This window comes from Suricata suricatta, chromosome 7 (genome assembly GCF_006229205.1).
Source record: "Suricata suricatta isolate VVHF042 chromosome 7, meerkat_22Aug2017_6uvM2_HiC, whole genome shotgun sequence".
NCBI classification, from domain to species: Eukaryota; Metazoa; Chordata; class Mammalia; order Carnivora; family Herpestidae; genus Suricata; species Suricata suricatta.
In genome coordinates this window covers 112470424-112485866 of record NC_043706.1, presented here as the reverse complement: position 1 = coordinate 112485866, position 15443 = coordinate 112470424, and the positions used below count along the sequence as shown (strand labels likewise).

At 41.8% G+C, this 15443-nt stretch overlaps 1 protein-coding gene across 1 annotated transcript in view; it reads left to right on the top strand.

Moving 5' to 3' along the window:
* The window catches only part of SAMD3 (sterile alpha motif domain containing 3), a 51934-nt gene that overhangs the window by 24834 nt on the left and 11657 nt on the right, over positions 1 to 15443 (top strand). The window contains exon 7 of the mRNA XM_029944768.1: positions 4612 to 4779. Within this exon, the coding sequence (XP_029800628.1) occupies positions 4612 to 4779 (168 nt within the window). The remainder of the gene's footprint in view (positions 1 to 4611; positions 4780 to 15443) is intronic.

Here is a 15443-nt window from a genome sequence, read left to right as displayed (position 1 = left end):
TCTCTCTCTCTGCTCGTCTTCCCTGGGTACTCTCTCTAAAAAAAAAAATAAAAAAGAAAAAATTCTTAAAAAAATAACTGATTTAGATTCACTAATATTCATATTTTTGCCACATTTATTTTTCCTGTCTAATTTTTTATTTGCTTGTTTTGGTTAAGCATTTGGAAACAAAAAACAAGTTAAAGATGCCATTCCTAAATACCTCAGATATGGATTATCTCCTCTATAAGCACAATGCCATTGTTATACTTAAGAAAATTAACAATAATTGCATAATATCATATATAATAATCACATAATAATATATGTAGCCCATATTCCCATTTCTCCAATTATTCCAAAAATTTTTTTGAAATGGAATTTTTACTGTACAATCTAGTCAAGAGTTATTCATTGCATTTGTTTATTATGTCTCTTTAATTTCTCTTACTTTTTCCCTGATACTTGTTTTTTGGACAAGTCTAGTCCAATTACAATGGAAGATGATTCATAGTCTAGGTCTGTCTGAATGTCTCCTAAGGATCATATCTGGGCTTAAAATGTGAAGCCAAGACCTGCTGGTGAGCCAGAGACTATTTCACATATTAGATCGGGGCCCATAATGTCCGGGCTATTTTTTATTTCTGAGGAATTGAAGGAAAGCTGTATCCACGTAGTTTTTTCCACCCCACTGCCCATCCCCCCTAGCCCCAGGTGGAAAACTACAGTGAAGGAGGATGATTATTCAGTGACATAGGATTTTCTACTGAGGCATCTGTGTGAGGACCTCATGGTGCCAGGCATGTATATGATATTATGCAATTATTGCTAATTTTCTTAAGTATAAAAATGGTAGATGCTCAGGAAATACTTGTTGATTTGTCTTTTCTCTGTTCCCATCAGACAGTTAATAAGGAGAGAGGAGATGGGTTGGGAAAAACAAATTTGCAATTGAAAAACATCCTGGGGGCGTCTGGGTGGCTCAGTTGGTTAAGCACCTGACTTTGGCTCAAGTCATGATTTCACAGTTGTGAGTTCGAGCCCTGCGTCGGGCTCTTTGCTGACCGCTCAGAGCCCAGAGCCTGCTTCAGATTCTGTGTCTCCCTCTCTTCTTGCTCCTCCCCCTCACACTCTGTCTCTCTCTCAAAAATAAACATTTAAAAAAAGGTTTTTTAAACAACAAAAAAATCATAACAGTTGATTGCTATAATACTTCCTACCACATCTGTAAATTTAGAAGGACTTCAGAGCTGTGGGAAACAGGAGGGGAAAAGTGTGGTTACATTATTTCATATTTTAAGGCTAAGAAAAATATAAGCCATCCATTATTTCTGTGCTGTTGTGAAACTGGTGGCTGAGGGCAGACCCACAAGCCTATGGGAGGTGATGGCGCATCTCTGAGTCACACATAGCTGGGAGCTTAATCAGAGTCCAAGCTGTCCGCTGACCTCAACTGCGGCAGCCCTCTCCAGGGCTGCGAAGGACTTTTGAACAAATAGCACTTCAGTTTACAAATAACTTCCATTTCAGTCTCTCAAAACCCAGTGCAGCTGACAGCACTGGTCTGGTTGTTCTATTTTATAGCTGTGGAAACGAAGACTGAAGGGTTTCTTGCTGAGGGCTTTCTTGGCTAATACACCCTAGGTCTAAACACTGGGCACTCCCAACGGAAGTCCTTCTTGTGAAGGGTCAGGAATAACCCATAGGAACTTAAGCCAGGGAACAAGGAATGGCAAAATCTAAGTGCCAGTCCCTCGACTAATATGATTTCAATGGCTTTCCCCTGTGTCCGTGAGGAAACAGAGCTTAGAAAATGTGCCCAAAGTCACTCAGTCTTGGGCCTATTCGAGCATATAGCACTGCTGGAAGGTGAAAGGCTGAAGAGTCTTGAGGTTCACGTGTTTTTTTTTTAAGTATTTTGACTAGGGGGGCGGGCAGGGAAAGTGCTAGGAAGGGGCAGAGAGAGAGAGGGAGACACAGAATCTGAAGCAGGCTCCAGGCTCTGAGCTGTCAGCACAGAGCCTGACATGGGGCTCGAACTCACAAACTGTGAGATCATGCCCTGGGCCGAAGTCAGACACTTAACTGACTGAGCCACCCAGGCGCCCCAAGGCTCAGGTGTTAGAAGTGTTGGGCTACTCCTCACACAGTAGGTTCCTTACCAAGGAAGGCCAAAACTCCGAATCTTGTTTCTAGTCTGTTCCTTCGATACCTGGGTCCCCCTACATCACAGAGGACTGACACAAGGCGTCCAATATGTATAGTTTCCAAGACGCATCAGGCATTGTGCTGGGCTTTGTGGGCAAAGCAGACATGAGCTGTCTTTGTGTGCTTACAGTCTAATGTAAGGAAAGGAAAGAAAGAAGGAAGGAAGGAGGGAGGGAGGAAGGGAAGGGGGGGAGAATGAAGAGAAGAAGAATGAAAAGAACAGAGCAGAAAAGCATAGAAGCGGAACAGCTTCACAGAGATGAAGGTAAAGCACCAGTGTGGTAAGTGTGACAAGGAAAAGTAAGAGCTAATAACCAAGGAAAATGAGCTGTTAGGGCCTGAGAGGTCTCCATAAAGAAGTGATGGCCGAGCTCAGAGCTGGAGGCAGAACAAGAATTAACTAGATACTAGCAGGGTGGGGAAGGAAAAGGATGGAGCTTTCCAGACCAAAATCAAAGGCCCAGCAGAGGAAGAGAGTGCTGGCTTGTTGAGAAAGCCCCGTTGTGTCCCTCAGCTGTTGCCCATGTCTTTGATCTCCCAAACACTGCACATGGCAGACAGATTCTTCCAGAGCTCAGATCTGATCATCTGCTTTCCAGACCCTCAATGTAGCCTAGGAAAACCTCCTAGCCTGGCTCTGCAGCTGAATTATCTATAAAGCCTTGAAAAATACGGACATCTGGGCTCCACTCAGACCTACTGAATCAGAATCTCTAAGGTCTGGGCCAGCAGCATTAGGGTCACCTGGGAACCTGTAGGAAATGCACGTTCTGGGCCCTACCCCTGACCTGCCCAACCAGAGCCTGAGAAGACTAGCTCAGCAATGTGAGTGAGTGTGTGTGTGTGTGTGTGTGTGTGTGTGTGTGTGTAAGTTTATTTATTTATTTGAGAGAGGGGGAGAGCAAGCATGAGCAGGAGAGGTACAGAGAGAGGGAGAGAGAGAATCCCAAGCAGGCTCTGCACTGTCAGGACAGAACCCAACATGGGGCTTGATCTCATGAATCATGAGAAATCATGACCTGAGCTGAAATCAAGAGTCGGATACTTAACTGTGAGCCATCCAAGTGCCCCAGCCACCTGTGTCCTCCTGGACTTGGGATTCGGGTTAACATTTGAGAATCATTGCTTTAGAGGAAGCACCAAGGACAAAAGCTCCCTATGAGATGCTGATGTAGCCTGTCCACTGACGGGGGTTTGAAATGATCTGGCTCTGGATTATCGAGAAGCTCCTTTGTGGCGGAACCGTGGCTCTCAGGATTGAGCTGGCTTCCCTCTCCTGCCTTATTTCCTGGCCCATTCTCTGCCATTCCCCACGGCGAACTCTGCGCCCCAGCCAGGCACAGCTCTTAGCAGCTGTCCACATGGCACGGGCTATCCCTCTGTCCACTGCACAGGCTGCTTCATCTGCCTGGAACTTGTATCCACCCTTCCCGGGCATTCCACCTGCTGTCTCCAACCCTCTCCTGTAGTTTCTGACCCTGAGACCTAGACCTCAGCTCACATGCGCCTCCTACAGGAAGGTTTTTGTGGTCTCCTAGCGCAGTGTAAGATAATGCTGTCTCTTCCCCTGTTACAACACTGCTCACTCTGAATCGAAGTTACTTATCCCTTGGCTAGACCAAGAGCTGGGTCTGCCTGAGCCCTCCTCCCTCCCAAGGCAGGGACATGCTTTGTGTTTGAAACAGCAAATGCTCCACACATATCTGGGGAATGAATGCCAATAGTACTCACCAACGTGAATTTCAAGGGATGACCGGAAAAAAATTTTAAGAAAATGTGTCAATCCATATATGCATAAGGCAGTATCAGTTCTTTCTTAGAACCCAGTGGAAAAGTGGAATGTGTCATGGAGACAGCAAAGTATGGTAGAAAACATCCAATTTGGGGGCACCCGGGTGGCTCAATCGGTTCAACATTTGACTTTGGCTCAGGACATGATCTCACAGTTTGTGTTCTGCTTTGGGCTCTGCATTGACAGTTCAGAGCCTGGTCCCGCTTCACATTCTGTCTCTCTCTCTCTCTGCCCTTCCCCTGCTGTGCGTGCTCTCTCTCATAAATAGATAAATAAATAAATAAACATTAAAAAATATTTAAAAGAATAAATAGTCAGAAATAAATCCATTTAGTTTATTATTCAAAAAAACAAAACATCCAGTTTTGGGAATTAGAAAATCCCAATGTGGCATTGGGGAAATATTATCCTTTTTTTTTTAATGCTGTTTCCTTAGTTATAATTTAGGGATTATAATTTTTATAGCAATATCATGAGACTGTTGTAAAGATAACTGGAAGAACAGTCTATTATTTTTATTATTGTGAGGTGAAAAGAATTGCAAACCCATGAGTGATAAAGATTGTATCGTTTATGTGGAAGTATTCCAATCTCTTTGAAGATTAACTGTCCGGTTTTGTTAATTCATGCAGTTTTTGTGGAAACGAGCTCTCAAAGATCGCTTTAAATATGTTCGGAGACCCATAGAAGATGATGAACAAGTGGTGAGAAATAAATGTAAATTCGGACACCGAAGAGGCCAGACCAAGAAATCTCTTCCTGATACAAACTCTGATGAGATTAAGATCGTCCAGATGAAAGTAAGATTGGAATTTAAATATTTTGTTTATTTGTTGCTCGGCTGATTAAGGGCAATAACTAATACCGTCTACAATCACTAAAACAAAAACAGATATTCTTTTTGAAAGTTGGAGGTAGGGAAATCTGTTCTCTGTGGCTAATAATATGCATGATAATATTTCCAGATGAGGAAATATTCCAAAAACAGTTTGAGCAGAGTGTATTAGTCACCAACTCATGTTTTTTCTTTCCCAACCTTCGAAAAACCTGGAAACTCCCTTATGGTCTGGGTCTCTGAAAAATTTCTCTTCCTCTCATCATAAAGTATGTCTTCTGTTCTGGCTGTTTTTATGGCTACAGACAGTTTTTAGGACTTACCTCGTGGCGTAGCCTGTATCCCAAGGTTTCAGGGAGGAAGGTAGCCCACATGCATGCATATAAACCCCATCTTGCCCTTCCCTTGCCCAAAAGGTACCCTGTGTCAAATGTGTGTATTTCAGTCATAAGGGCCAGGCAGTGCCTGGAGTCCTCCCTCAGCAGCGGGTGTGCTGTTAAGTAATGTGCATGCGGGTACTAATTATTGAGATCCTGTAAATATCCCTTAATGACCTCAGGGCCCCTGAATATGGTCAAGAACAAAAAATGACCCCTGCTAATGAAGTTAATGAACTCCTTAAGGAAGGATGTCTAGACTACCAAGTATAAAAGAAGTCAAATCCCATGATGGCCAATTGGGTTTCCACTCCAATCCAACCTGAATATGTTATACTAACTCTTCGCCACAGATGCATTGATGTTACAGTTTGTACTTGGTGTAAACTTTCCATTTTCTTTCTTAGCTGGTATATTTATTTGATCAACCTAGAGCAGTTTATCTTGGTTTTCTCAGTTTTATTAGTTCTACCTATAAGCTCCAGGGAGCAGGAATATTGTTAAACATATTTTGTAAAACGTTCATTCCCACGTATAATAAAGAAAAAAATAACTTAGATGAAGGCGTACATTTTACATATCTCTTATAATTTTCAGTGAGATGTTCATGTCATAGGCCACTTAAGATTATAAAACTCTATGCCTGCTCTTGGACAAAAAGACTGATGAAAAGTAACAATGTAGTGGTGTAACTTTTTAGAAGTTTTGACTGCAATATTCCAGTTACAAACGACTCATGATAAGACAGAATTAGACTTATTTTAATTATCTGTTATATTCTTAAAAGTCACTTTGTAAAGGGACATAATTCTGTTATACATAGATTGGCTTTTTCAAAAAATTTGATTTTCAGTGTACTAAGAGTAGAGTTCCTTTAGGAAGAAATTAAAGTTTTGCAAATTCAGCTTTCCTTCTTTCTCTATGATGCATGGCCCACCGAAATTCGGTGGAATGAATTCATGGTGAAATCGGAAGATTAGCAGTTGTCCTGAGCACTACAACTCAAGGGCACAGTCGTGGGGCAGAGACCACACAAGCCACGTGGCAGCTCTCATTTGTTGACGCACCATCACTGAACCAATGTGTGCGCTTCTGTCCGTTCCTTCCCAACACTCTTCACGTAGTGACGCCCTTCGTGACTCTTCCCTTCTAGTCTCCTCCCCCAGACCCCCAGACAAGACTGAATCCTCAGACGAATCCTGCTACAATCGTGCAGGGACTTTGGCTATAACACACCCACACATACACCCACACCCACACACACACACACACACACACACACACACACACACACACACACACACCCAACACAGAGAATTGAAAATACCAGGGTCTGAGGTGAGTTAATTTGCAAAAGAATTTAGTTTTGACGTTCCTGCTGCCAGCTGGGGCAAAGAGAGATTCTCAAGTGGTCATTGTTCACACCTGAAGACCCAGTGTTTTTTTTTCTGGCAAACATATCTAATCAGTAAAGATTTACTTTTCTCCTTACAAATGGAGCAACAGATGGTGATTCTTTCCAAGACTGTAACATCCGTGTCTGTGACCTACTGTTCTCTAAAGCCCGAACCTTTAAAGAATGGGGGAATTTTACACTAGAATGTTACAGAAACAGTGCGTTGCTGTATTTTGTACCCTGCACAGTGATTAAGCAAATGGAAAAGCCCTAAAAAGGATGGAAAGACAAATCCATTGAATATACTACTTCTCTCATGGAATTCTATACTTGAGATAACTTGCCTGAATTACTTCCCATCTCCAATTTGAACTTCTGAGAGCTCCTTTTCAGCATCTTTAAGATTTCTGAAAATTAAAGACATTTGGATTAAGATACTTTGGTAACTTTCACATCTTTTAAACTTTCTTGACTGGACACAGCATTTCCTTAATCCAGGAAAGGGTTATTTCCTGTGCGACAGAGCTGGAAAATGCTGATGGATGCAAGAAGCCAGGAGTTAGGCTATTTTCTCAAAGGCAAGGAAGTGGGTTTGGACAAACTAGAGGAAGGTTTGGGAAAGGAATAAGGGAGGGGAAGAGGTTTCATTTGTTTTGTTTCATTTCTGTTCCTCTTTTGGTGGTTGGGAGGAATTTTCAAAGAACTGAAGGTAGATGTCTCCGTGAAGGAAGGAGGTTTTCTTAGCTCTGTCACACCGGCTTCTGCCAACAACCCAAGCAGCTGCTGACTTTGTTTGGGTCTGCATATTGGCCATGGACATTTTGTCCCTAACTTTCCTCTCATCCCAATCTCCCAGGCCAGTTTGGTTCTGCTTAAACTACACTGTGAAACCCAGAGCATCCACAGCGTCAAAGTATCCACCTGTGAGTCTTAAATATACCCAGGTTCCCCAAACTCGGCTATACTTGTGAGGGTCCCAGACTATGTTTCCAGACCAATTCTACAAAATCCCGGGCGTTTTGCAATGTTTAAAAATCTGTTTCCAGCCCCCTGACCTCACGTCACTGCTGCTTGTGTAGTCATGCAGCCAAACGCAACAGCTGTGTTAGCGCGCTGGCGCATCTTTTAGTTTTAGATCTAAGCAGTTGGCAGCCCTGCGAATTGATAAATCTATTTCCTTTGCTTAATTGCCCTTGACTATACTTTGTCATATGTTTATAAACAGAGGTATAATTAGACTTTCAAAACGGTAGACCTGAGTAATTTCATAAGTCGCTGACATTATCTTGTTTAAATATGAAGACACTGGCTTTACAAGCGTACACAAGTTGTGTAGAGCTGCCCCGCAAAGTCGCAGAGGTTTACTTTGCAGTATTTTTTGGTGTGTGAGAAATCTCAGGTGTTAACTAAGGTTGAGTGGGTCAAGCTCAGTTCATGGCGTATCATGGTCATCATCCTGTGCGAGGTCTCGCTCTTGTTCTGCCCATTTCTTTTTGTGCTTATCCTTGTCTGCTCTTCCCTCACCTCTGCCCTCGGGCCACCAGTCCAGTGTGATCCGTTTGTATCTTTTTATCTGTAGGTGTTCCAGAATGTGTACTATCATTTTGGGTTTATATATATTTATTTATTTATATATATATATATATATATATATATATATGACTTACTGTAAATGGTACTCTATACTTCATTTCTGTTTCACTTTTTTCACTGATACTCTCTGAGACTCATTCACATTAGTGTATTTCTAGTCCAGGATTGCAGTGATTAGGAAGTACTGCCTGCTTCAAGCCCTGCTCCTCTTCACGGGGAGCGGTGTGGTAGGGAACCCCGTCATACGTGTCTGCTTCTGGACCTCCCTGTGTGTGTAGCTTCTCCGGGTTGTACACCTGAAGTGGAGCTGACAGGGTGGAGGGTGTACCTTTACTGAATTTGACCATCCCTCACTAGGTGACTTTGGCTTCTTACCGCAGGCATGCATCTCCCTGGATTCCTGCCAACCCCTGGCGTTATCCAGCCTTCTAAACTCTGCCAAGTCTAATAAGGATCAAATGTAATCTCATTCTTGTTGTGATTTGCATTTCCCTGGATAACTAATGAGTCGGAGCATCTCTTCACATGTTAGCCTTGTGGATTTCTTCTTTTAGAAAACTACCTCTTTAGATCCACTGCCTATTTTTTGACGAGTTAGCATCTTTTTCTTATTAATTTGTAGGAAGCAGTCCTTCCCGTGCCCTAAGCCATAAAGACATTCTCCTACTCTTTGTTCTATTAAATTTATTGTTTTGACTTTCGTGTTTAGACCTTTAAGTCATCTGGAGTCCATCTTTTATGGGCTATTAAGTAGGGATTGCTGCATAATGAACCGCTTTCTCAACACCAATTAATAAACAATCCATCCTTTTCTCATCGGTTTATGGTGACATTTTTATTGTATATTAAGTTCCCAAATAGACATGGGTATGTTCTGGGCACTATCTCTTTATTCTATTAGTCTATCAGTCTGTTTTTATGCCATTGCCATGTTACATTTGATGACGTCGTGTTTATTACTTAGTATCGTTTAGTGCTTAGTGTGCAGATTTTTTTGTTCTCTGTGGAAGATGTGTTGGGACAGGGAGGTCCCTCAGTAGAGAGGTTTCTGGTCAAATTCATCCTCATTTTTTAGAATAAGGGGAAGCACAGGAGATCCTTCTCTCAGGAACCCGTCCCTGGGACTCCTCTGTCACATCTGCCCTCCCACAGGAGAGCAAGAGCCTGGGCTAGCGGTGCCACATTCAAGTGGGACGGTTGGGCCAAAAGAAGGTTCTGGTCGTCTGTCAGCACGGGGAGCTCCAGGACAGGCTCAGTATGGCTCATGTGGAAAGCCTCCTGTGACGTGATGGGGACACCCTGCTGGAGGAACCCTGCTCCTGTCTTCCGGGGTGGAGGTAGTGGCGCCATCTGGTCTACCTGAGGCACTGAGCATGGATCCGTGCACGGTCACAGCCTGACGCTCATCCTTTCTTGGAATCTCTTCACCTGAAGATTCCTCAGTGGTCCTCTTGGGCCTCTGCCAAATACCTCGTTTGAGACATCGGGATGTAAATAAACTTTCAAAATGCTTAAATTCCTCTTTACCGCTTTTTTTGAACAATGCATACATTTTCTTTTTGTAGGTTATTGAGGTTTCTTTCAGCCAACAGAGCCCTCAACCTATTATGAACTTTTTGCTCATGGGATATAAGCAACTTTGATAATAGCCAATGCTTCTTTCAAAAATCCTGAAAACAATTTGGCTGGACTTTCAGGTGTCCTGTTCTTCACCTTTATGGCTAATCTTTTCATTCTCTCTGAAAACATTCTCCTATATCTTTGTGAGGTGGACTAACTCTAAATTGGATATTTGGTGAACATTTATTTTGTGTTCTTGAAGCAGTATAGAAAAGATTCCAAAGTTTCCACAGGACCTTTGCTTCTTTCTTTCTAATTTTTTAAATTTTATTTAAAATTTTTAATGCTTATTTATATTTGAGAGAGAGAGAGACAGAACACAAGCATTGGAGGGGCAGAAAGAGGGAGACACAGAATCTGAAGCAGGCTCCAGGCTCCGAGCTGTCAGCGCAGAACCTGACACGGGGCTCAAACTCACGGACTGTGAGATCACGACCTGAGCCAAAGTAAGACACTTAACTGACTGAGCCCCCCAGGTGCCCCAACTAATTTTTTTTAACTGCAATGAAGTTTTGTCCGTTTGGGAATTTTTAATGTAATCTTTAATTGCATAAATTATTTTTTTAATTTAAAATTTATTTTTGAGAGAGAGAGAGAGAGAGAGAGAGTGTGAGCAGGGGAGGGGCAGAGAAAGACAGAAACACAGAATATGAAGTAGGCCCCAGGCTCTGAGGTTTCAGCACAGAGCCCGATGTGGGGCTCGAACTCATGAATTGTGATATCGTGACCTGAGCCTAAGTCGGCCACTCAACTGACTGAGCCACGCAGGCATCCCAAGTGCATAAATTATTTTATCTTTGTCAGCTAATTGAATTACTTTTAGTTTCTTTTTAAGAGCTTTCAATAAATAATGTAATTCTACAAATCACTTTCTTTAAAACTCCCTTTGCTATAATCATCTCAGGGGTCCTTATTTTATGATGTAGTTATTACATCCAGTTTCAAGTCCCTACAATCCATGTTGTCTTCTTCAGGGATAGCAGCGGTTCTAGGCTTCTAGTCCCTCATTTATCATTTGCTTATAGTGGTTCTGTTCATTATTGAAAGTGGGGTATTGAAGTCTCCAACTATTATGATTACTGACTTACCTCTTTAAACCCTTCAGTTCTGTCAGTTTTTACCACATGAGTTTTGGGACTCTGTTGTTAGATGTATATCAGTTTATAATTGTTATATCTTCCCATTATAGAAAGTCCTTTGTCTCTAGGAACAATTCTTGTCTTAAAGTTAATTTTTTAATTTTTTAATTTTTGAGACAGAGAGATACAGCATGAGCAGGGGAGGGTCAGAGAGAGAGGGAGACACAGAATCTGAAGCAGCCTCCAGGCTCTGAGCTGTCAGCACAGAGCCTGACCTGGGGCCCAAACCCACAAACCGTGAGACCATGACCTGAGCTGAAGTCGGATGCTCAACCGACTGAGCCACCCAGGTGCCCCAATGTTTTAAACTTTATTTAGTCTGATACTAGTAGTCATTCTCCCTCTCCTTCGGTTTTTATTTGCATGTTATACCTTTGCCCATCTTTTTATCTTTAAGAAATCTGTGTCTTTGAATCTCAAGTATGTTTCTAGTAGATGGCATGTAGTTGGATCATTTTTACAATCTCTTCTGCCAATTATTAAATATAATTACTGGTAAGAGAATTTATGTCTCCTATTTTGATATTTGGTTTTTATTCATCATGTTTTTGGTTAATTTATTCTTTTTGAAAACATTTTGAATGTTTGTTTATTTTTGAGAGAGAGGACAGAACAGGAGCAGACAGGGGCAGAGAGAGAGGGAGACACAGAATCTGCAGCAGGCTCCAGGCTCTGAGCGGTCAGTGTGGAGCCCAACATGGGGCTTGAACTCACTGACCATGAGATTGTGACCTGAGCCAAAGTCAGACACTTAACCCAGTGAGCCACCCAGGCACCCCCGTTATTTTATTCTTTAATTACTGCCTACTTTTGTGTTAAACAGAAATTTTCTAGTGTACTAATTTAATTTCCCTTATTGTTTATTTTAGTGTATATACATTTTTAGTTTTTTCCTTAGTGGTTGTCCTGCGAATTAGAACTAATGTCTTAAATTTTTTATGATCTAGTTTGGATTAATATCAATGTGATTACAATAGCATACAAAATCTTTGTCCCTATATAGCTCCATCCCTCTCCCTTTTGTGCTGTTATTGTCACATAAATCACATTTTATACATTGTATGCCCAACCACACGGATTTATAATTACAGCTTCATGCAGCTGTCTTTTTTTTAAATTTTTTAATGTTTTTTCTTTATTTTTGACAGACAGAGACAGTGCGAGCAGGGGAGGGTCAGAGAGAGAGGGACATACAGAATTTGAAGCAGGCTCCAGGCTCTGAACTAGCTGTCAGCATAGAGCCCAACACGGGGCTCGAACCCACAAACCGTGAGATCATGACCTGAGCGGAAGCTGGACGCTTAACCGACTGAGCCACCCAGGCGCCCCTCATGCAGCTGTCTTTAAATTAAGATGGAAGACAGAGTTACAAACAGAAAATGTATTTATACTGCCGTTTATGTTTATCTAGGTAATAACCTTTACTGATGTATATTTTTCAGGTGGGTTTGAGTCACAGTCTGATGTACTTCCATTTATCTGCTAGTGACCAGTTCTCTCAGTTTTTATTTATTTGGGAATGTCTTAAATCTCTCCTTCATATTTGAAAGGTGTTCTGCTGAATCTAATATTCCTGTAGTCAATTGCTTTCTGGTGTGAGTATTGGAGGTTCTGATAGCTCAGTTAAAAGGTTTTGACTGTAGCTAACAGAAAACCCTGTCTAAACCTGGGCAAAATTAGAAGGATGGCTATGCTCTCACATCATAAAACACTCAGAGGTAGAAGAGTGTGGGCATTATGACCGCTCACCAACTTAACCATCTTGTCTCCTCCAGACAATCCGCACGATCGTGACTTCTCCACTCTCTTGAAATCAGGTGTGGCCGTCAGACTGACCTTAACCAAAGAATATGGGTGGAAATGACACGCGCAAGGATAATCCAGGGAGCAGTGCCCCCTCTTCCCCTTTCCTTTATCAGTGATGCATAATGACATTCTAGGTGATGGAGCCAGGTCCTTGGGTGAGGAGGAAGATGAGCTGGCCCCCAGATGGACATGTTCCATGAGCGACAAATAAACGTTCGTTGCTTTAAGGTGTGGCTGTTGTTAGGCACGGCAGCATCATTGTGCCTCTCCCAAGTGACCCGGGGGGGGGGTCCCCCAGCACGCAACGTCAGGCTTTGGATCCACATCTCAGTGACTCTGTTTGTGTTGGCTTCATGAAGTGACAGAGTCATTTTTAAGGATCTAGCTGATCCTGCCATCCTTCCCAGGGATTTCATAGTCTGTGTCTTTCTTCTGTATCTGGATTGGGGAGATTTATGAGAGGTATTACATTATGTGTGCTTACAACACGGGAAATTTGTTTTATGTAAATAGTACCTAGTTAGTCCATTTGGAGATTCTTTCCAGTTCCTCAGTACAGAGCAGATCCTGTCCATCGTGACCTTAGTTAAGGGCATTTCTCAGAGTCTGAAACATGAGAAAACAAACTAATATTGTCCCGTCTGATGTGAAATATACTATCAAACATGTCACAGCAGTTTCTTTCAAGAGATTAACTTATGCTTTTTATTTTTTAATGTTCATTGATTGATCCTGTGTGTGTGTGTGTGTGTGTGTGTGTGAGAGAGAGAGAGAGAGAGAGACAGAGAGACAGAGAGACAGAGAGAGAGCAGGGGAAGGGCAGAGAGAGAGGAAGAGAGAATCCCAAGCAGGCTCCAGGCTGTGGCACTGAGCCCGATAGCCTGATGCAGGGCTCCGTCTCACAAACCCTGAGATCACGACCAGAGCCAAAACCAAAAGTTGGATGCTTAACCAACTGAACCACTCAGGTGCCCTAACTTTTTTCTTTTAAAGGAAACTACATGACATCCAGGACAGGATGCTGCATTTTAGTAAATCTTGTAGGCTGTCCTTCTATCCTAAAGTTCTCCAAACATTTACCAAGTGAATAAATAAACCAACAAACTGCCAAGTGTTAAATTACTAACACTATATTTGTAATTCATTTCTATCTTAAAACATTTTCTTTTCCTCCTTATTGGGTGTGCACGTACCTAATAGCTTTGAAAGTCATGAAGTAGCTTTGTGTGGTAGCTTTCCGTGGCTTAGATGTGAAATGGAATTGAAAGTTATGTGAGAACTACTGAGAGAGCTGAATGCTAAGAATATCTAATCAGGTTTCTTTGGATTTCTTTTTTCTTTTTGATTTTTTAAATGTTTATTTTTGAGAGAGAGAGACAGACAGACAGAGAGAATGAGCAAGGGAGGGGCAGAGAGAGAGGGAGACATAGAATCCGCAGCAGGCTCCAGGCAGGCTCTGAGCTGTCAGCACAGAGCCCCGACGTGGGGCTCAAACTCATGAACCATGAGATCATGACCTGAGCCGAAGTCAGATGCTTACCTGACTGAGCCAGCCAGGTGCCCCTTTTGGATTTCTTTTATGGCATTTACTGTTTGGTTCTTACTGCATCTGACACGTAGTGATATATTGAATAAATAGTAATCATTCTTTAGCACAGATGTTTCTCTCACGGTGTAAAACTGAGCAAAACAGCAAAAGTTGAAGAACAATGTTGACAGTTCATTGCATTCTGGATATAATGCAATTACTGCCATTAGCAGGTGCCAGATGCACTAATGCTGTGAAGTTTTACAAGTCAGCTGTGCATTTGGAAGCATGGGGCAGACTTGCTGCCGTTTCTCTGCTGGTTGACTGAGCCGCACAGCCAAATGCTAAGCAAAGAGAATGTTTAAGTGACGTAGAGGAGCATCGTTTGCAAAGCCAATTTTTTGACAATAGAACTGAAAACAGGGATGATTGGAATTTGATATGAAGAAAACCCATTAACACCTAACTATAGCACTGTCCAGTAGAAATACCATAAGGACCACACATGTAATTTAAAATTTTCTAGTAGCCACATCAAAAACAAAAACAAAAACAAAAACAAAAACAAACGCCCCCCATTATCCCAAAAAAGGTAAAAAGCTGGTGGAATTTTTTATACTAGTATATTTGATGTCACACAGTGTATCCACAAAATTATCATTTCAGTATGTAATCAATGTGGAAACTTGTTAATAAGATGTTTACTTACTTTTGTATAATAAGTCTCTAAATTCAATATTTCAAAGCATACATTTCAGGGTGGACTAGCTACATTTCAAGTGCTCCATAGCCTTATGGGGCCACCGGTCTAGAAAACTCAGACAAACAGACCCTTACAGGAGCTGGAAGGTGAAATGACCCTCTATACAGAACACCATAGCTAGCAGGGAATATGACCACCTATTTGCTAATGATGTTCAGAGCTACAGCCCCAAATCTTAGGTAAAACACCTTTACATAGTCCTTTAAGGTATATATTTCATGATGTGCTTATAAGAATTATTAAATTTATATAACAAGATATTTTCTTTGTAAGCCTTTTCAAATTGCACGATGCGGAACAAAATTATGTTTAATAAAAGTCAAGGTGCGTTTTTATGCATCACTGGGTGGAAAAAGTTATGATTACATTTTGAACCATGTTGTGTCTTACTACTTCAAAAGCAGTCT